The sequence below is a fragment of the Lepidochelys olivacea genome (assembly GCF_965140295.1).
Source record: "Lepidochelys olivacea isolate rLepOli2 genome assembly, chromosome: 16".
Classification (NCBI taxonomy): Eukaryota; Metazoa; Chordata; order Testudines; family Cheloniidae; genus Lepidochelys; species Lepidochelys olivacea.
In genome coordinates, this window is record NC_140426.1 from 4,457,561 (window position 1) to 4,478,839 (window position 21,279).

The window sequence follows — 21,279 nt, forward strand, 5'->3', positions numbered from 1 at the left end:
CAGGATGGTGGTCTGGGTCAGCCACCATGTTCACTGAGGAAGACAAGCAGCCTCTAAAGTGAGTTTAGACCATCTCTACACAATATAAATCACACTCACAGCTTTCAGATGGGCACAGAACACTTTGGTACATGAACAGTTAAACAGCAATTAACATTCCTGAAGGGTAGGCAAGATTCCACTGGGCTCAAGTACCCTAGGTTTCTGATCATGCTGTTTGCCTGTAAAACTTTATCATTTGTTCAAAACAGTGGGCACAGTAATCCAAAGCACCCAGTTATGTAGTCTTGTTGTCCCTGGAGCCCAAGCAGAGGGCACATATACAATAAAGGACATCATTCACCCAGAAATATTCCACAGTTCATACAGGTGTCTCTCTTGAGTAATGATCATTCATCTGTGCAGCCAGGAAATGGTCCCTAGTTCACCAGGCGCTGTAAGTAAAAGGCTGTGTCTGCCCCCAAGCATTGTTCCTAGAACCTACCACCATGGCACTGCCATTAATGGTAAGAGCTCTGGAATAGACCATGCACATGTGTCTAGCCATGTTCATGGCAAATTAAATCAACACTGTGGTGAAAAAAAATCTTGTTCTTTACGCTAACCAGCTCCCCAACCATTGCTACCAACCAAAGAGCTGGTCTGGGGGCAGCAAAAAGCTCAGTGTAGACAAGTACACCTAAGTCCTAAGCACACCCCAGTTTTCCAGGTTCCTGCCCACGTGGAAGCACTTCTGCCTCCTGTCAGCCCTAATGAGCCAGAAAGTCAGCAACCATTGTACCATGTACTATGTTCCCTTGCAAGCACAGACAGATTCAAGGTCCACTACCCTCCCCAGGGGCCCTTTACAGTTAGAGATCTAGACGGAGCTGCCAAGGAACTCAGGGACAGGGAAATATGAGTTTATATGTGTTATGTTCATTGCACACACATGGAAAAAGTAGATGAAAACATAAAATACTCTTTCTGGAAGTTACAACATAACACGACTTTATTTCTTAGAATCCAGAATTCTAACACACAAGAAACAAAAACAGAGAGAAAAAAAGCAGGTTGCACCCGAAAGCAGAAAAACACAACTCACTCCACTCTAGAGGCCAACTCTTTGCAGCTGTAATCACTTGCTTCTTCCCTGCAGACTCCCCTAGCCTACCAGCAGAACCAGGAAACCCTTATAACTTAAAGTGATAGCTTGTAATTTTAACACAGCTTTCAGTGCACCAAAATACACATTATCAAAGTTGGATCCCAAGTTATTTAGTCACTTGTCAATTATTTCAGGTACATTCAGGGACAACTCAGCTGCTGTTCTGCAAAACATTCTGGGTATGTCAAGGCACCTATCTATTTGTATTTATTTAAATATATTACCTGTTCTTTTCTTCCAGTGTGGGTATGAGCCTAGAATAAACCAAGCTCTGTGGCATCATCTACCTGTAAACCCAAGGGGGTTTCCACAGACTCTCGCTCCCATTCTGTGCTGTGCAAGCCTTACTGAAGGGGATGGTTTGCCCAAGCACAACTGGAATACTGGTCGGGGGCTAGGCTGGGCTGCCACATGGAGGCACTAGACCTCTAGATGCCCTGGGACCACGGGATTTCCCCATGGATCTTTTGCATATCGACAACCACTGCCTGCTCCATGGGGGCAGCTCCCCCTTCCCCCATGGGATGATTCCAAAGAAACTTGGCAAGGTGAAGCTCCCAGAGTTCCCTGGCTCCCCTGACAGATATTTTCATAGAAAGCTCTCATTGGCCTTATGTGCATTATACTCATAACCACAGGGATGCAGAGGTAGGAGCCTCTAGATTGTCGGCCAATAACATTAGGAAGGGCCAGGCCCACAAAGGCAACAAGGAGAAAACATGCCTTTGTTGGAACCTTCAGGACATACAAGTGGCCAGACTGGGTCAGATCAATGGTCCATCTAGCCCAGTATCCTGTCTTCCGACAGTGGCCAATGCCAGATGCTTCAGAGGGAGTGACGAGAACAGGCAATCATTGAGTGATTCATCCCCACTCGTCCAGTCCAAGCTTCTGGCAGTCAGAGGCTAGGGAAACCCAGAGCATGGGGTTGGGTCTTTAACCATCTTGGCTAATAGCCATTGCTGGACCTATCCTCCATTAACTTATTTAATTCTTTTTTTGAACCCTATTATATTTTGGCCTTCACAACATCCCCTGACAAGTTCCACAGGTTGACTGTGGATTGTGTGAAGATATACTTCCTTTGGTTTGTTTTAAACCTGCTGCCTGTTAATTTCATTAGCTGACCCCTGGTTCGAGTGTTATGAGAAGGGGTAAATAACTTCTTCTTTGAGTAGTGTCCCTATGGGTGCTCCATTCTGTCTGTGTCCCTGCGCTGCTGAGCGGAGAACTTCCATAACGGTGTCAGTTCGCTGTCTCTCTTCCTGCTACACTATCATCAGCGGCTTCTCAACTGCCCTGACTAGAAATGGAGCCTTTAGCTGTCCGTTAGCAGATCATTAACTCTCCTTTTCAGTTGTTAATCTTTAGCTTTTAGAAACCTTTAGCTTTCTTTTGGCTTTTATATGGCTGTGCCTAAAAAAAAATGGAAAAAAAACCCCAAAACTAACAAAAAGAAGAAAGAAAAGACTTTGTTCTTGTGTTGACACCGGAGGGGGGACAAAGCAGGTGGACAAAAAATATTACGTCCTCACAAAGGAATCAGAATTCCCATTCACCCACCCACCACTCAATTCCATTGTGGTAAATGTTGGGAACTTCATGGCCGACAGCACCATTCTACGACAACACCCTATGACAGAGATTGGAAACACCTTGCTCTCTTTGGTAGGAAGGCGTACTCCTTGGCCACCTTGCAATTTCACAATGCCAACTACCAGGCACTCATGACAAAGTATGACACAAATTACAATAAATTACATAACTTTATTGATAAGCTGCCAGGGAGCTCCCGGTATTCCTTCAAGGCCATCATCCAGGAGGGGCAACCTATTGCAAACACATCGTTGCAATCGGCCCTCGACATTCCATGGCAGTGGTGATGAGACGGGCATCATGGCTCCACCTCTCGGGATTCCCAAAGGAGGTGCAGACCATGGTGGAGGATCCCCCCCTTTGGAGGGGTAAAGCTCTTCGCTGAGAAGACCGATGCCTCTTTCCACTCCTTGAAGGATCCCAGGGCCACTCTCGGGTCACTGGGAATCTACACACCAGGACAAAAGAGATGTTTTAGCCCTCAATACTAACAGAGGCCTTATTCATCCCAATTCCTGTCACAATGGAACCATGAGCCCCAGGGAAAAAGGGAAAGCTCTCAAAGCGAATGTCTTTGGGCTCCCAGACCTCAACCCAACCACCTGCCCCTAAACACCACTTTTGACAGGCAGGTCGAGGCACCGCGAAACCACTCCCCACTACTATCTATGACCATGCACCCATTTAGCCACCATTTGGCAGCGTTCTGCAGTGCCTGGGAGTGCCTAACCTTGGACAGATGGGTCCTAGACATCATCAGATCAGGATATTCTATCCACTTCACCTTCCTACCCCTCCACAACACCCTTCCCCGTCCCTCTTCAGGGACCCTTCTCACAACAGTCTACTATGCAGGAGGCAGATCGCCCCCTGCAGTTAGGAGCCATGGAACCAATACCTCAACAGCTACAAGGCAAAGGGTTCTACTCTCGCTATTTCCTAACACACAAAAAGAAGGGATGTTAGAGACCCATCCTGGACCTCAGAGTTCTCAACAAGTTCATCAAAGCTCAGAAGTTCACGATGGTCAGATTATTGACAATCATTCTGTCACTGGAACAGGGAGACGGGTTTTCGGCCCTTGACCCACAAGACACCTACTTTCATATTTCAATACTACTGGCTCACAGATGTTTCCTCAGGTTCACTCTGGGAAATGACCATTCCCAATACAGGGTCCTCCCCTTCGGACTTTCATCATCCCCAAAAGTATTTTCCAAAGTTCTCTCAGTGGTAGTCACCCATCTAAAATCCCATGGGATAATGATCTACCCTTACCTGGACGATTATCTCTTCAGAGCCCAGTCACTTCTGGAGGCTTGTCGAGCCACTGAGGACATGATACACTTGTTCACAGAGCTGGGCTTACAGACCAATTCCCAGAAGTCAATCCTCACACCAGTGCAACACCTGGAATTCATAGGGGCTGACCTAAGACGCACGACAGGCCAAAGCCTTCCTAACTCAGGACAGGTTTCTATCCCTGGTATCACTTATAGAAATGGCTCAATGCAGCCCTTGAGTGCCAGCTACAATCTGCCTCTAGCTTCTGGGGCATATGGCAACCGGCACGGCGGTGATTTCATACGCCAGACTTTACATGCAATGCCTACAGCTGTGGTTCAGCTTCGTTCACAGACTGAACAGGGACAGTCTGGCCAAACCCCTGTCACTGCCCACCCGGATCAGGAACTCCTTGGACTGGTGGAAGAACACAGCCAATGTAGGCAAAGGGATCTCCTTTTTTCAGGCACCACCCTTGTTGCTCCTTACCACCAATGCATCCCTCCTAGGACGGGGCACGCATTTGAATGCCTCCCAGCGCAAGGCAAATGGAGATATCTCTGTATATCAATCACCTCGCGTTGAGAGCAGGCAGGAACACCTGTGCCCATTTTCTTCCAGTGATAACAGGGTCGCAAATAAAGATCCTAACTGACAACATAGCCTGCATATACTATTTCAATCACCACGGAGGAGCCAGATTGCCCTCTCTTTGCATGGAGGCAATGAAACTGTGGAACTGTGCATCTCTCACAACATCTCCTTGTACATGGCTTACCTCCTGGGCATGCACAACAAGATAGTGAACAAACTTGGTTACACATTCCTGCATGACCACCAGTAGGAGATGTCAGTACTTCACAACTTATTCACATGGTGGGGAACACCATCCACAAACCTGTTCACCACTTACCAGAACAAGAAGTGTCTATGATACTGTTCCAAGGTGGGGAGTGGACAGCACTCTCTGGGACAAGGACTGTCTTTATGCCTTCCGTCCGTTTCCTCTTCTGCTGAAGGTCCTGCTGAAGATAAAGAGGGACGGAGCTCACATAATTCTGATTGCTCCTATGTGTCCGAGACAGACCTGGCACCCTTGCCAGATGCAGCTTGTGATGTGCCCACTGATCTCCCTTCTGGCCACTCTGCACCTTCTCTCTCAGGACAAAGGGCGCACCATACATCCCAGCATGGGGCTCCTTCGCCTCAAGGCATGGCTGCTATGTGGTTCCAGCATCTAGACAGCTCATGCTCAGAGGAAGTGCAAGAGGTTCTACTGCACAGCAGAAAGTCTGCCATACAGCACACTTACCTGCAGAAATGGTCCAGGTTCTAGATTTGGTGCATGTCCCAACAGATCTCGCTGGCGTCAGCAACTCTTCCACATATTCTGGAATATGTTCTGACCCTTAGAAAATTGGGGTTATTCCTGTGCTCGCTCAGGGTCCACCTAGCAGCTATGACAGCATTTCACCAAACCTTAGAAGGGTACTCAGCAATGTTCCCTCTAAGATTTTACATCCATGTGCAGAATGAATTTTGTTATATGCACCAATATGGAGGCGATGTGTGGTGGGGGTGGGGGCCGAGGGATTCAGAGTGTGGAAGGGGGTTCAGGGCTGGGGCAGATGATTGGGGTGCAGGGGTGAGGGCTCTAGCTGGGCATGAGGACTCTGAGGTGGGGCCAGGGATAAGGAGTCTGGGGTGAAGGCTGCCCCGGGGCTGGGGCCAGACGACTCCCCTGAGCCCTCTCCCCAGTGGCAGGAGCTCTGGGGCCGGGGGAGAGGCCCATGGCAGCCCTGCATGACCCAGCTTGCTCCCCTCTCCAGTCCCTGCCCACCCCTACCTCTCCAGGCCCCTGTGACTGCATGACTCCGTGGCCCTTTATAGCCTGCTGCGCAACCATGCAGCTTAGAGGGAACTTAGGTGCTCGGCACTATCATACCCAACCACTACGAGGGAATAACAAACCTCTTCCCTCAACCTCGACTTCCTTCCCCCTCGTGGGACCTAATCGTAGTGTTGAAAGGGCTGACTAGGCCCCCGTTCGAACCAATGGCCATCTCTTTGCTAGCACACCTATTGATGAAAACGGTCTTTCTGTTTGCAATTACCGCGGCGAGAAGAATAGGGGAAATAGCAACTCTTATGGCGCATCCCCCATATACAGGATTCTTCCTGGACAGGGTTACACTTAGGCTGCATCACAGGTTCACCCCTAAAGTGATCTCCTTGTTTCACATCAATCTATTTATCTTCTTGCCTTCTACCCCACGCCTCACACCTAGAACACATGAGTTATGAGGAGAGGCTGAGGGAACTGGGGATGTTTAGTCTACGGAAGAGAAGAATGAGGGGGGATTTGATAGCTGCTTTCAACTACCTGAAAGGGGGTTCCAAAGAGGATGGCTCTAGACTGTTCTCAGTGGTAGCAGATGACAGAACAAGGAGTAATGGTCTCAAGTTGCAGTGGGGGAGATTTGGGATGGATATTAGGAAAACCTTTTTCACTAGGAGGGTGGTGAAACACTGGAATGCGTTACCTAGGGAGGTGGTAGAATCTCCTTCCTTAGAAGTTTTTAAGGTCAGGCTTGACAAAGCCCTGGGTGGGATGATTTAATTGGGGATCGGTCCTGCTTTGAGCAGGGGGCTGGACTAGATGACCTCCTGAGGTCCCTTCCAACCCTGATATTCTATGATTCTCACCGAGACAATAGGGAGGCCATACTACATACCTTACATGTTAGGAGAGCCCTTGTATTCTACCTCCATAGGACAAGGGCCTTCAGGAAGTCCTGTAGACTATTTCTCTCTATGGTGGAAAGATCTAAGGGCTCAGCGATATCAGCTCAAAGACTCTCCAAGTGGGTCTTAAATTGCATCAGGCAGCTACCAAATTCATAATGTGATGCTTCTGGGGTCACTGACCACGAGGTCGATCTCCTCATCTGTCACCTTCCTCAAGGATGTCCCCATCTCAGAGATCTGCAGAGTGGCGAGGTGGGCGTCAGCCCACACCTCTGCAGAACATTATGTGATCGCTGGGGACTCTGCCTCCGATACCATCTTTGGCTCCACAGTACTGTCATCTGTGACTGACCCGACTCTGAAGTCCCAGCCTTCCAAGGGGGACACTGCTCTGGAGTCACCTACAGTGGACTCCCATAGGGACAGTACTCAAAGAAGAGGAAGTTACTCACCTTGTGCAGTAACGATGGTTCTTCAAGATATGTGTCCCTGACCATGTGGGTGCTCCATGACCTGCCCTCCTCTCCTCTACTTCAGAGTTCTCACTATGACTCTGGGTAGAGAAGGACCCGAGGATGGTTAGCGCCCACATGCTTGCTAACCTCATGGCACAGCATGAGGAGAGATGGCGCATTTGTGGGCCAAATGGACACTGCTACCAAAGTTGTCCAATCAGCAGTGCAAGGACACAGACACACCTACACTACAGCACCAACAGGACACAAATCTCGAAGAACCATCGTTACTGCACAAGGTGAGTAACTTCCTATTCCTTATTCACTTTCTCCACATTAGTCATGTTTTACAGACCTCTCTCATATCCCGTTAGTCATTTCTTAGATGAACACTCCCAGTCTTTTTAATCTCTCCTTGTACAGAAGTTGTTCTGTATCCCTCATAAGTTTTGTTGCCCTTCTCTGTACTTTTCCCCAATTCTAATATATGTTTTTGGGATGGGGTGACTGGAACTGCACACAGTTGTGGATGGGTATGCCATGGATTTTTAGAGTGGCATTATGATATTTTCTGTCTTATTATTAAGGTTAAGATTTTGTCATGGGTATTTTTAGTACATAAGAAGAACATAAGAACAGCCCTACTGGGTCAGACTAAAGATCCAGCTAACCCAGTATCCTGTCTTCTGACAGTGGCCAATGCCAGATGCCTCAGAGGGAATGAACAGAACAGGTACTCACCAAATGATCCATCCCCTGCTGCCCATTCCCAGCTTCTGGCAAACAGAGGCTAGGGACACCATTCCTGCCCATCCTGGCTAATAGCCATTGATGGACCTATCCTCCATGAACTCACCTAGTTCTTTTTTGAACTGTTAAAGATATGTAGAATTATGTACAAAAAACTGCATTCAAAAATAAAACAATGTAAAATTTTAGCGCCTACAAGTCCACTCAGTCCTACTTCTTGTTCAGCCAATTGCTCAGACAAACAAGTTTGTTTACATTTGCAGGAGATAATGCTGCCTACTTCTTGTTCACAATGGCACCTGAAAGTGAGAACAAGTGTTATCATGGCACTATTGTAGCCGGCGTCACAAGATATTTACATGCCAGATGCGCTAAAGATTCATATGTGCCTTCATGCGTCAACCACCATTCCAGGGGACATGCGTCCTTACTAATGACTGCTTCTGCTCGATAACAATCCAGAGCAGTGCAGACAGACGCATGTTCATTTTCATTATCTGAGTCAGATGCCACCAGCAGACATTGATTTTCTTTTTTGGTAATACAGGTTCTGTAGTTTCCGCATCGGAGTCTTGCTCTTTTAAGACTTCTGAAAGCGTGCTCCACACCTCGTCCCTCTCAGATTTTGGAGGGCACTTCAGATTCTTAAACCTTGGGTCGAGTGCTGTAGCTATCTTTACAAATCTCACATTGGGTATCTTCTTTGTGTTTTGTCAAATCTGCAGTGAAAGTGTTCTTAAAATGAACAACATGGACTGGGTCATCATCCAAGACTGCTATAACATGAAATATATGGCAGAATGAGAGTAAAACAGAGCAGGGGACATGAAATTCTCCTCCAAGGAGTTCAGTCACTAATGTAATTAACTCATTGTCACACATTTAATTAATGCATTATTTTTTTAATGAGCGTCATCAGCAGGGAAGCCTGTCCTCTGGAATGGCGGCCGAAGCATGAAGGGACACACGCATGTCTAGCATCTCTCATAGGCGCCAACTTTTCCCAGCACTGGTGGGTGCTCAACACCCCCTGGCCCCGCCCCCACCCCTGCCCCGCCCCCATTCCAACCCTTTCCCCAAAGTCTCCACCCCAACTCTGCCCCCTCCCTTCACCTATTGGACCCCCTTCCCCAAATCCCCGCCCCGGCCCCCCCTCTTCCCCGAGCGCTGGGAGCTAGGGGGAGAAGTGGAGCCGCAGTGTGCTCAGGGGAGGAGGCGGAGCAGAGGTGGAGGTGAGCTGGGGTGGAGGTCAGCTGGGGTGGAGGTGAGCTGGGGTGAGGGGGCAGGGCGGGGAGCTGCTGGTGGGTGCAGAGCACCCACCAATTTGTCCCCGTGGGTGCTCCAGCCCCAGAGGACTCATGGAGTCAGCGCCTATGGCGTATCTGGCATGCAAATACCTTGCAATGCTGGCTACAGAAGTGCCATGCAAATGCCCATTCTTACTTTCTGGTGACACTGGAAATAAGAAGAGGGCAGCATTATCTCCTGTAAACGTAAACAAACGTGTTAGTCTTAGTGATTGGTTGAACAAAAAGTAGGACTGAGTGGACGAGGCTTTCTTCCAGCAACTAACGGAAGTTACTAGATCGCAAGCCCTGGTTCTCATGGGAGACTTCAATCACCCTGCTATCTGCTGGGAGAGCAATACAGCCGTGCACAGACAATCCAGGAAGTTTTTGGAAAATGTAGGGGACAATTTCCTGGTGCAAGTGCTCGAGGAAACAACTAGGGGCAGAGCTCTTCTTGACCTGCTGCTCACAAACCGGGAAGAATTAGGAGGGGAAGCAAAAGTGGATGGGAACCTGGGAGGCAGTGACCATGAGATGGTCGAGTTCAGGATCCTGACACAAGGAAGAAAGGAGAGCAGCAGAATACGGACCCTGGACTTCAGAAAAGCAGACACTGACTCCCTCAGAGAACTGATGGGCAGGATCCCCTGGGAGAATAACATGAGGGGGAAAGGAGTCCAGGAGAGCTGGCTGTATTTTAAAGAATCCCTATTGAGGTTACAGGGACAAACCATCCCAATGTGTAGAAAGAATAGTAAATATGGCAGGCGACCAGCTTGGCTTAACAGTGAAATCCTTGCTGATCTTAAACACAAAAAGTAAGCTTACAAGAAGTGGAAGATTGGACAAATGACCAGGGAAGAGTATAAAGATATTGCTCGGGGATGCAGGAGTGAAATCAGGAAGGCCAAATCACACCTGGAGTTGCAGCTAGCAAGAGATGTTAAGAGTAACAAGAAGGGTTTCTTCAACAAGAAGAAAGTCAAGGAAAGTGTGGGCCCCTTACTGAATGAGGGAGGCAACCTAGTGACAGAGGATGTGGAAAAAGCTAATGTACTCAATGCTTTTTTTGCCTCTGTCTTCACGAACAAGGTCAGCTCCCAGACTTCTGCACTGAGAAGCACAGCATGGGGAGGAGGTGACCAGCCCGCTGTGAAGAAAGAAGTGGTTTGGGACTATTTATAAAAAGCTGGACGAGCACAAGTCCATGGGGCCGGATGTGCTGCATCCGAGAGTGCTAAAGGAGTTGGCGGATGTGATTGCAGAGCCATTGGCCATTATCTTTGAAAATTCATGGCCATCGAAGGAAGCCCCACACTACAAGGATGTGGAAAAGCTGGAAAGAGTCCAGCGGAGGGCAACAAAAACGATTAGGGAGCTGGAACACATGACTTATGAGGGGAGGCTGAGGGAACTGGGATTGTTTAGTCTGCGGAAGAGAAGAATGAGGGGGGATTTGATAGCTGCTTTCAACTACCTGAAAGGGGGTTCCAAAGAGGATGGATCTAGACTGTTCTCAGTGGTAGAAGAGGACAGGACAAGGAGTAATGGTCTCAAGTTGCAGTGGGGGAGGTTTAGGTTGGATATTAGGAAAAACTTTTTCACTAGGAGGGTGGTGAAACACTGGAATGCGTTACTCAGGGAGGTGGTGGAATCTCCTTCCTTAGAATAATGACAGGTTTCAGAGTAACAGCCGTGTTAGTCTGTATTCGCAAAAAGAAAAGGAGTACTTGTGGCACCTTAGAGACTAACCAATTTATTTGAGCATGAGCTTTCGTGAGCTACAGCTCACTTCATCGGATGCATACCATGGAAACTGCAGCAGACTTTATATATACACAGAGAATATGAAACAATACCTCCTCCCACCCCACTGTCCTGCTGGTAATAGCTTATCTAAAGTGATCATCAGGTTGGGCCATTTCCAGCACAAATCCAGGTTTTCTCACCCTCCACCCCCCCACACAAATTCACTCTCCTGCTGGTGATAGCCCATCCAAAGTGACAACTCTTTACACAATGTGCATGATAATCAAGGTGGGCCATTTCCTGCACAAATCCAGGTTCTCTCACCCCCTCACCCCCCTCCCAAAAACCACACACACAAACTCACTATCCTGCTGGTAATAGCTCATCCAAAGTGACCATTCTCCCTACAATGTGCATGATAATTAAGGTGGGCCAATTCCAGCACAAATCCAGGTTTTCTCACCCCCCCACCCCCATACACACACAAACTCACTCTCCTGCTGGTAATAGCTCTGCTGCAGTTTCCACGGTATGCATCCGATGAAGTGAGCTGTAGCTCATGAAAGCTCATGCTCAAATAAATTGGTTAGTCTCTAAGGTGCCACAAGTACTCCTTCCTTAGAAGTTTTTAAGGTCAGGCTTGACAAAGCCCTGGTTGGGATGATTTAGTTGGGGATTGGTCCTGCTTTGAGCAGGGGGTTGGACTAGATGACCTCCTGAGGTCCCTTCCAACCCTGATATTCTATGATTCTATTACTTGTAGGCTCTGAAGTTTTACATTGTTTTGTTTTTGAGTGCAGGTATGTAACCAAAAAAAAATCTACATTTGTAAATTGCACTTTCAGGACAAAGAGATTGCACTATAGTACTAGTATGAGGTGAATTGAAAAATATTATTTCTTTTGTTTATCATTTTTACAGTGAAAATATTTGTAATAAAAATATACACTTTGATTTCAGTTACAACACGGAATACAATGTATATGAAAATGTAGAAAAACATCCAAAATATTTAATAAATTTCAATTGGTATTCTACTGTTTAACAGTGCGATTAAAACTGCGATTAATTTTTTAAATTTTGATGAATTTTTTTGAGTTAATCACGTGATTAATTGACAGCCCTAATGAAAATCCTCTTTCGCAACATTTCAGCCATTGAAAGCTCCATCTAAAATGCCCTCAACTGGTTTCACTTGAGCTCCAAATACAGCTCCAAAGCAGGCCTGGCCTGTACTTCCCTCATTGCATATGCTGTTAGCTGTGTCTGTAGTGTAATGTTGCTGAGAAATGCTATCTGATCTTCAGGTTTTTGTTTGCTAAATATTATATTAACTAGCATTAGCCCAGGCTGCTAGTCCATGTTATCCACCTGGCTATAAAGCACTGACGGATGCATGGCCAATAGTCTGTATGTATATATCTTTTCTCCAGGTCTTGGCTTTACCGATGCTGTTATTTGGAGGAGGGGTCTGTAGGAGGAGTCATGCTTGCAGTCTGCTCAGATATTTATGCAATCATAAATTTTCTTCCCCTTTCACTGACTGCAGCCCCACACTGGAAGTTGAGAGAATCCCCTCACAAATCTGAATGCCAGCAGGACTGTTTCAAAGGGGACACAAGTTGTAACATGCCATACAATGCAAGGATGTGTATCTTGTTCTGTAAACTATCAAGAATTATTTCTTTTTAATTTCCAGCAACCACAGGACAAGCCATAAACTATAAAAAACCAAGAGGGAACCTGACGGCTGGAACTTGCTGCTGAAAAAATGTATTAGAAAAGGTGCAGTCATTAATTTAAAAATATGGGGCTAGATTTTGCTCTCAGTTACACAGGGAGTTCAACGCAGTGTGCTTCCAAATTTTGATCCTGGAGTTTGGGCGCTTGGCGCTTCCCAGGATCAGGCACTTTCTTCAGTCACACAGCCACCTAACCGAGTGCAGAACCTGAGCCATGTCTGAGACAAAGGTACATCTCAGAATTGCCATTACATGATATAAGGAGAAGTGATACCTTTTATTTGTAGAGAAGGAGGGAGGCTTTTTAAAGCACTAAACATCCTGGTAGCTAGCTAGTGCTGTCACAAGGAAGGAGGCTATGGCTTTCTCAAATTTCTACTAGCCTGGTGAGGTCCTCAAACTAGTTGCAAAATCTCCTGTTTCTCCACCCCCAGCATCTCTTCAGCACCCATATTCTTAAAGCATTTTTGCTTTTATTAATATGATCAGAGATCTCACACTGATTTGGGAGTGCTCCAAAAAAACCAGAGTAATCACAGGGTTCTACTGGATCTTGTGCAACAGCCTATCCTGGCTTTTCTGGGGCTAAGAGTTTCATTACTTGTAGTCTCCTTAATGACCAGTCTTCAGCCTTCACAGATCGTTGGTTTTGGAGGGTTGGGAAATAATATATTAGTCGTAAATTGGCAGCAATTCCTTAGTTGTACTAAAGTCCCCCATCTGAATCCGACTGGTAGTCCGCCATCTGAATCCGCCATCTGAATCCGACTGGTAGTCAAGGCAGCCTCCCTTTTCAGAAGATTAATTATAACATGAGCTGATCTGGAGATTATAACAGGCAAGAGCAACAAATGGCAACTCCCCAAAGACAAAATACAAGTAAAAGTCTGTGATTAAAAGGAACCCATTTCCTGCAGTGATCAACAGAGGGGTGAAAAGAAGAGATTGCCTTATTTTCTAAATAAATGCCCCTTACCCATTTTGGAAAGTTAAAAACTGCCGACCTGTTTATCATTGGTGTTGTGTGTCACTTACAAATCTGCTCCCTAGTTATGTAGCACAAGGTGCGGGGCGTGGGTGGGGAGAAATATTACAAGTCCCCTGGATGTTTTACAAAGGCAGAAAAGCCGGAGGGTCCTAGTCCGAGTTTTTGCCTCTTCACACTGTAAATAACCGACCCCGGGTCACGCTGCTTATCCCTTTCACCCTTTGCAGGCTGTTTCCTTGCGAAGCACAGAAATTAAAGGCCCTCTGGTTTCCATTTTTGTCCACTAGCGACCCCTACCTTTAGAGAGCGCAATAATCCTACGTGGTTTGAATTCTTTCCACATTTATTTCAGATCAAGCTGTATTGAGTATTTTCAAATCCATAGGCCACGGATCCTTTGCATGAGGGGCAGGAGAAGGAAAGCACGACCTGTAGATCGGAAGGGAAAATAGGGTCGCACTCTGCACGTGGTGGCCTTTGGAGCTCAACACGCTTTTCATGCCCCCGTCACAAAAATAAAATCTACAGAAACTAGGAACTTCAAGTGCCGTATTTCTGCCCCAAACAGCATCTCCGGCTGCTCCGAACTGGTCACTGCAATGCATGGAGAAGAGCACGGCGCAATGCAGACACCCCCACGCCTGCCCTCCCCCCCCCTCCAGCTCCCCACAGGGTCCTAGTCACCGGGGGGGGGGGCGGGTTTTTTTCTTAAATTAAACGTATCAACATTCCATCGATCACCGCCCCTCCCCCCAGCGTGGTCTGGGGGGGGCGGGGGGAGCTCCGCCCTCTGCAATGTATCAATGTCCCATCCCCTCCCCCCCGCCTTCCCCGTTGGGTGAAATCCAATCACCGTCCGCCCTCCCCGCCCCTGTGGATACGGCGAAGCGTCACGGACTTGCTATTGTTATGCAAATAAAAGCTGCCTAAAAGGAGCTGCCCGGGGTATCCTGCCCTCTAAAGACGCCCAGGGACGTGGCTGCGGGGGGACTCGCCTGGGGGAGCGCTCAGGAAAAGGGGGGATCCGCTGCCCGACGCGAGCCCCTCTCCGGGATAGGCACAGCAGCTGCCCCCATCTCCCCCCGGCCGCGGGCTCAACACCAGAGACTCCAAGCGCCACCTCCCCCCGCCACGCTCCGCCGCTGCGAGGGAGCGGGCAAGGCTCCCCCTCCGGCCGCCGGGCTGCACCTGGATGCGCCGCCGGGGCGGGTAGCCGCGGCGGCGGCAGCAGCGGGGCGCTCGCCGCCCGCCCGCCTCGCGCAGCCTGGGAGCCGCACGGAAGTCGCTGGGCCGGGCGCGGGGGGCCGCGCAGCCGCACCGCGGGGAAGCGTGGTGCCCAGGGGGCCCCTTCGCCGGGCCCGACCCGATCCGCCAGCCCACGGGCTGCCCCGCGCCCCGGCCCCCCGCCGCCGCCGCCGCCGCCGCGCTCGGATCTTCGCGGGCTTCCATGAGCATCCGCGCCCGGGGGCTTGCCCGGAGGCCGCGCGCTCCGCCGCAGGGTGCGCCGAGCCCCCGCCCCTAGCTTCGGGCTCGCCGAGCGCCCCTGGCGAGCTGGGCGAGGCGGCGCGCAGGCCTGCGCCCGCCCGGCACCGCTGCGCCCGGATCCCGCCGCCCGGCCGCGGCCATGAGCCAGACGGAGCTGTCCACCTGCTCGGCCCCGCAGAGCCAGCGCATCTTCCAGGAGGCGGTGCGCAAGGGCAACACCAAGGAGCTGCAGTCGCTGCTGCAGAACATGACGAACTGCGAGTTCAACGTGAACTCGTTCGGGCCCGAGGGGCAGACGGCCCTGCACCAGTCCGTCATCGACGGCAACCTGGAGCTCGTCAAGCTGCTGGTCAAGTTCGGCGCCGACATCCGCCTGGCCAACCGCGACGGCTGGAGCGCGCTGCACATCGCCGCCTTCGGGGGCCACCAGGACATCGTGCTCTACCTGATCACCAAGGCCAAGTACTCCGCGGGCAGCCGGTGACGCCGCGGCCGCCGGGCTCGGGCCGGGGCCGGGGCGCAGCGAGCCGGGGCCGGGCCGGGGCTCCCCGGGGCGGGGAGCGGCGCGCTCTGCAGGACCGGCTGGGCGGGCGGCTGGAGCCCCCCGGGGCGGGGACAGGGGCCGTGTCTGCTCGGGCCGCTCTGGGAGCGGGCAACCCCGGGACATCCCCGCCCCGCACGCACACGGCTCCCGCCCGGGCTGCCTCCTGCCCCTGCCCCGCGCCGGGCCGGGCGCCCTGCGGACTCCAGCCCCGGTCGCCGGAGGGGCCGCCCTGGGCCAGCGCGCTGCGCCCCGCGGGCTGCTCCAGGTGAGGCGGGCAGGGCAGGACCCGGCCCTCCGGGAGATGGGGGACCTCTCCGAGGGGCGGGCTGGGCCCTTCCTCCCCCCGGCTGCCTAGCCCGGGACCACGGTGCCTTCCTAAATCGCGCCCGCTGACCCGAGCTGCGGGCGCCCCCGGGGAGGTTAGCCGGCCGCCTGTGGGCTGGGGGGCCGCGGCCCGGGAGCCGGGACTGACCCGCCTCGGGGCGGGCGAAGCAGCCGCATCGCCGGACACAGGGGAGAGGTGGGGCTTGGGTGGAGTGTTTATTTTTGTTTAAATGACAAAGCTGCTCGGACTCCATGTTTTTTGCAAAGAAATCTGGGGGCCCACAAAGATTTTACTGAAAAACCATTTAACTGCTTTCAAAGGGGTTTTGTCTGCCAAGGGTTTTTTCTCCTACTGTAATTTGTCTTCGGTCTGGGTTGGTTTGGGGGGTGTTTGTTTGTTTGTTTTGGTTTTTTTTTTTTGGTTTTTTTTTTTTGCCATCTACCTCGGCTGCGCTCAGTGTTCGCGGGTTCAGGCAGAGACCTGGTCAGATGCTTTAACGTGCGCTCGCCTCCCCGGCCGGGACCCCCCAGCTGATGCATTTGGTGGCGAGTCAGTCCCTGAAGCTGTCCCTGCGTTGAAAGCGTGCTGGCTCCGAAGTGACTCCATCTCGGCATTTGTATCCGCTCACACCGCGACCTGCGGAACGCCCGTCGGCGCTCGCCTCCCCGTTCTGCGGCCGGGCAAAGCCCCGCAGCTCGGCGCGAGCGGAGGCTCCCGGGCGCCTCGTGCGCGGGGCGGGTGGCCGAGCTGAACTCCCGTCCCCCCGGCAGCCCGCTCCGCTTCCTGCGGCTCCGCACCGGAGCCACGTCCCCCGCCTCCTGCCGCATCCCGCCTGGAGCGTGGGACCCGGCCCCGCGCGCGGCGCTCGCGGCAGAGGCGCGCGACCCGTCCCGGGCAGGCGGGCGCTGGCGGGACGCGCGACCCCGGGCGGCGAAACGAGGGACGTGAAACGAACTCCGCTCTCCGGGCGGCGGAATTGCTTTTGCACAGAAAAAGAGCGTGAGCGCCCCCTGCAGTCTAGGAGGAAAGTTTCAAGGACAACCCGAAAACTACTGAGAAATAGTTTGGGATTTTTTCTTTTTCTAACTTTGGTGAAACTTGGCGAACACTTCTCAATGCAGAATGATTCCATCTGACTTTATACAAATGAAAGGGCGGAAGAGGAACCCATCTTAACCTGCATTTGGAAGTGACTGCACATGGAATTGCAATGCTGCTTTTTGTTGCCATGGCACAATAACATCCATTTAAAAAAAATGCAGAAAATTTCAGAAGTCTCCTTTCCACGGTTGGCCTTTTATCCCTCTATGTTTGTCTGCACTAAACCCCTTACCACTGCCATCTCCTTGCTGTCCTCTCGTATTCCCCTTATCCAAACCATTACAATTAAAAAAATAGTTATCTACTGTTTTGTTGTTGTTGTTGTTGTTATAACTATTTATCATATATGTATATATTTGTGGGTGACGTTTGTGTGCCTGGTTTTGTCTGAAGCTATTTGTGAATGGTTCAAAGTACGGTTTGGAAAATATGCATTTTTTCTAGTCTTAAAACTAAACTTGAGTCTGCCATGGGTGTTTTTTTTCATTGCACTGAATATTCTGCTTTGTCTATGATGGTTTCACCTGCAGTTTTTTCTCTCGTAAACAATTTATATGATTAAAAAGTTCCAGATTTAAAAAAAAGAAGCCCTTTTGAAAGTGTCTATTGTTAATGCTGTAATTTAAAAGGAACTTCTTAGTTTGCAAACTTTCTCTGTGAGCACTGAAGATGGTTGGTGCTTCTCTGTTGGGGGGGGACAATATCTTTTCTAATGAGGTTTTATTACAGTTACCAGACGGTTGCACATTTTTTAAACTAATGGATTTGCCACCATGACGTGTCATAACATTTATGGCATACTATTAAAACCCTCGTGTATTTTAAAGCCAAGTTCTAGATCGATATTTTAAAAGAAATCTTGGTTATAAACCCAATGCTAAAGGGAGTTCTGTCCAGTGTTGTAAAGACAACATAATGTAACCCATATTTATATTTTTATAAAATAACTGTTAAGACTGTGAATCTCTTGTGTGAATTGCTAAGTGAGTTTAAGAAAAGTATTGTTCCTCTTCGGCTTCTTGGAGCTTTAGGCATGATTTGAATTCGAAAATTGTACATTGGGGAAGGGGGTTTGCTCTGGAATTGTGCGTTGATGTATTTTTGCATCACTTTTTTTTTAAATTTATTTTACTGAAAAGCTGCTGCCCTTCCTAGTCCCTATAGTTTCAATTTTCTATGCAACCCCGCAAACCCCAGAGATATATATATATATTTTGTTATCCTGAGAAATAAAAGGGATGCTGATTTATTCAAATTTAAATGAGGTTTTTTCCCCCCCTCTTGTTTGGCTCATAGTGCTGCTGACCCTTCATGCCAAAATGGGGAGTAGAAGAAAAAAGACAGGTTGGGGGAGGCTCTTTTGTGCATGACTGGTCACCTTTTGGCAGTCATCTTTTTTATTGTTGTTGTTGTTTTTTGTCAGAAGACTATATTGATAATGTCGGTGAAGGAAGCAGACATTGACGCTGATGCACAGATTGCTCCAGAAAGGAGTTTTTCTGTAGATTTTTCTCTAGATGCGAATACCTTTTTTAATTATGTTAATTAATGTTAAGAATTTTTAGGCTTATATTGAAGCTGTATGTGGGTCACTATATGATCATTTCTAACTGGATAAAGTCTGTACAGTACAGCATATTCCGGAGTGTCTGACATAGACTTGTAGCCCCAGAGTGAGAAATTTATAAATAAATTTTTCATTTTCTTTTTATAAAAAAAATGTGGCTTTTTGGTTTGTTCTTTCCCACACGTACATCAGTGAAGTGACAGTCTTGGTAGTGACAACTCCCCATGTGCCTGGGACAAGAAAGCAGTTAGCTACCTTGCGAAGGCACTGCTCCTGTCCAGTGTTGAAAACGTTGATTAGAAGCTTGTGTTGTACACTGCCTTTCATCCAAGTGTCCTTGAATGTATTTGAAAACGCGGAACATGGAAAGCCAACGCATCTGTTGAACTCTGGAGTAAATAAAGATTTGTGAAGCATTTCCAAGCAACAGGGAGTGGAATAAATCTCAGGCTTGTAAATGCTACAGGATTGTACTCTCATTTTCTGACAGTGAACTAGTTAGTCTCTCTCTCTCTTTTAATCACATGTTGCATTTACCTCTGTGCTAATTATTCCTCAAATATGCTGGTTTAGATCAGGATGATGAGCAAATACTATCTTCCTCTAGCCATGGCTTCAATACAATTATATCCCCTAGATTTGAAATCCCATGTCTAAGTTATTAAACTGCTGTCTCCATTCATTTGTATAGAAAAATAAATATAGCAGCCTTCTTGTATCGAACTAACTCCAGAGGTGTCATTCAGAGGGTTGCAAGGCATTGTCATCGTTCAATCCCAGCATCTAGGTTCTGATCCTGTGAAGTGTTGGGCATCCTTCGCTCCACTGTGAAGTCTATGGGAGTACCTCCTAGATCAGGCTAATGGGCATGTAGATATTCCCCATCACACACCCAGCACATTATTTCGTAAACCCCATTGTCCCTGAGCCACACAGGCTGATGAGGGTGCTTTAGGTTACACTTTAAGTTGCTGGGTTTGGGAGTTGAAGTCACTTCCTGAGTGGAGTGTTTCAGTTTAATGTGCTGAAAATAAAGTTAAATGGAAAAACCCAAGCTCTGTGGCAATGTGTGAGAGGTGTAAGCTGCCCTGCCCAGCCCCGCTGACCTTGTAGGTGCTCAGCATTCTGCAGGAGGCTCCTCTGCTGCTGTGTGGCAAGATCTGCTCATGCACACTTCTAGATAAAGACTCTTGTTACTGGAACTGTGGGCCCGAGCTTACACCCCTTGAAGTCAGTGGATGTTTTGTTGTTGATTTCAATGGGAGCAGGATCGGGCAAAGCTTAGGACCCTAGTCTGAACATTCCCAAGGGCTGGTGGAGATTAGCTCCAGGTTTGGGGTTGCCCCATCTTTCTATAAATGCCCAATCCTGCATCCATGGATATCCACAGGAGTTTTGCTGTTGGCTTATATGGATGCTGGATCGAGCCCCAGGCTAACAATTTTGGACCCTGCACATAGGCTGGTGAGAGAGCACTTCCTGATGTGCATTACCAGAGCCCTGAGCATGGTTTGCCAAAATGTGAATACACAAACATATATAACCCTAGCAAGCTGACTGCCCAGCTGCTCTGGGAAACATTCAGCATTGTCTGGATCACATCTGTGTGATACCAGCCTGGGTGCAGTACTGGTGTGATACTAGCATGGGCTGATATGCCTTATGAAGTAAGACCCTGTACGTTTTATTTAGAAACATATTTCAGTTAAATGCCAGGAAGGGGCAGAAACTGCCCAGCTCTCCCTAGAATGCTGCCAATCCCTTGACTACAGCAAGCAATGATTTTTATTTTGAAAGCTGCATAAAACTAATTGCAGCCCAGGCTGCAGCCTGGAGCAAACACTTCTGAACCCCTGAAAAGGGGTCAGCCCCTTAACTCCACTGCTTCACTCCCAGTGGGTTCCCACAGGCTGTGATGGTGTGAGGTTGGGCCCACACTTGGAAGGGTCTTCCCTGGGCAGGAGGAGTGTAGAGAGTAGCATTCTTTTGACTTCAGAGTTGCCCAAAGGCCCAGCACATGGAGGAGGCAAGATCCCACTCTGCGCTTGCTGTCCACTCGAGCTTGGCTGAGGCAGTGTTCGCAAGGAAGCTGATTGCAGGTTTGGCTGAGTCAGGACCAGGCCTTTGCTTTTGGAGCATTTTTCATGATAATTTTGCTGGCACTGAAAATGCCTAATTACAAACCTCACAACAGTTAGAGGAGGAAAAATAGCTGTGTCCACAAGTAATTCATTTCCTCCAGAGCTTCCTACCCTAATGGAGCTTGTTCTGGCAATGGCTCCTGCATGGGTGTTGGCTCCTGAGCTATTGGGAAACTGAGCTATGCTGAAGAGTAGCATCACAAACAGCCTGCAACAGCCTCGGGAGCGGCCGGTGAGGTGGGCATGCAGTTGTGACTTAGCAGTTGCAGCTTTTGGCTGCTGTTTACACACAGGCTGCTTGCAGCTTGTGTATGGCTGGGGTGGAAGAGCAGCACATTAATAATCCCTCCATTTTTATCAGGAAAAAA

General features: G+C 49.1%; 2 protein-coding genes across 6 annotated transcripts; one reads left to right on the forward strand and one right to left on the reverse strand.

Annotated features, from left to right (window-relative positions):
- Positions 1–2,745: 2,745 nt before the first annotated feature.
- LOC311532142 (uncharacterized protein) lies at positions 2,746–20,504 on the reverse strand (the record flags this gene model as incomplete). Of its 5 annotated transcripts, none has more annotated exons than XR_014714340.1 (5): positions 2,746–3,191; positions 4,022–4,153; positions 4,941–5,049; positions 14,046–14,177; positions 16,545–20,504. XR_014714340.1 is itself a non-coding variant. In XM_084650348.1 (5 exons), 2 exons carry the CDS (start codon positions 15,201–15,203, stop codon positions 14,097–14,099), a joined length of 348 nt encoding a protein of 115 aa, XP_084506474.1. In that variant the 3' UTR covers positions 2,746–3,191; positions 4,022–4,153; positions 4,941–5,052; positions 14,046–14,096. The 5 variants fall into 5 exon arrangements, 4 of the variants coding, with proteins under 4 accessions (XP_084506474.1, XP_084506472.1, XP_084506475.1 ...); XM_084650348.1 differs by lacking the exon at positions 16,545–20,504 and adding an exon at positions 14,937–15,203 and having other exon boundaries at positions 4,941–5,052; XM_084650346.1 differs by lacking the exon at positions 16,545–20,504 and adding an exon at positions 14,744–15,203 and having other exon boundaries at positions 4,941–5,052.
- On the forward strand, positions 15,352–18,923 carry NRARP (NOTCH regulated ankyrin repeat protein). Its single transcript, XM_084650350.1, has one exon. It carries the CDS (start codon positions 15,373–15,375, stop codon positions 15,715–15,717), a length of 345 nt encoding a protein of 114 aa, XP_084506476.1. The 5' UTR covers positions 15,352–15,372; the 3' UTR covers positions 15,718–18,923.
- Positions 20,505–21,279: the final 775 nt, after the last annotated feature.

What these genes read in the sequence shown, in the direction of transcription:
- NRARP (XM_084650350.1), top strand. Translation starts at nt 15,373, where the DNA reads ATGAGCCAGACGGAGCTGTCCACCTGCTCGGCCCCGCAGAGCCAGCGC.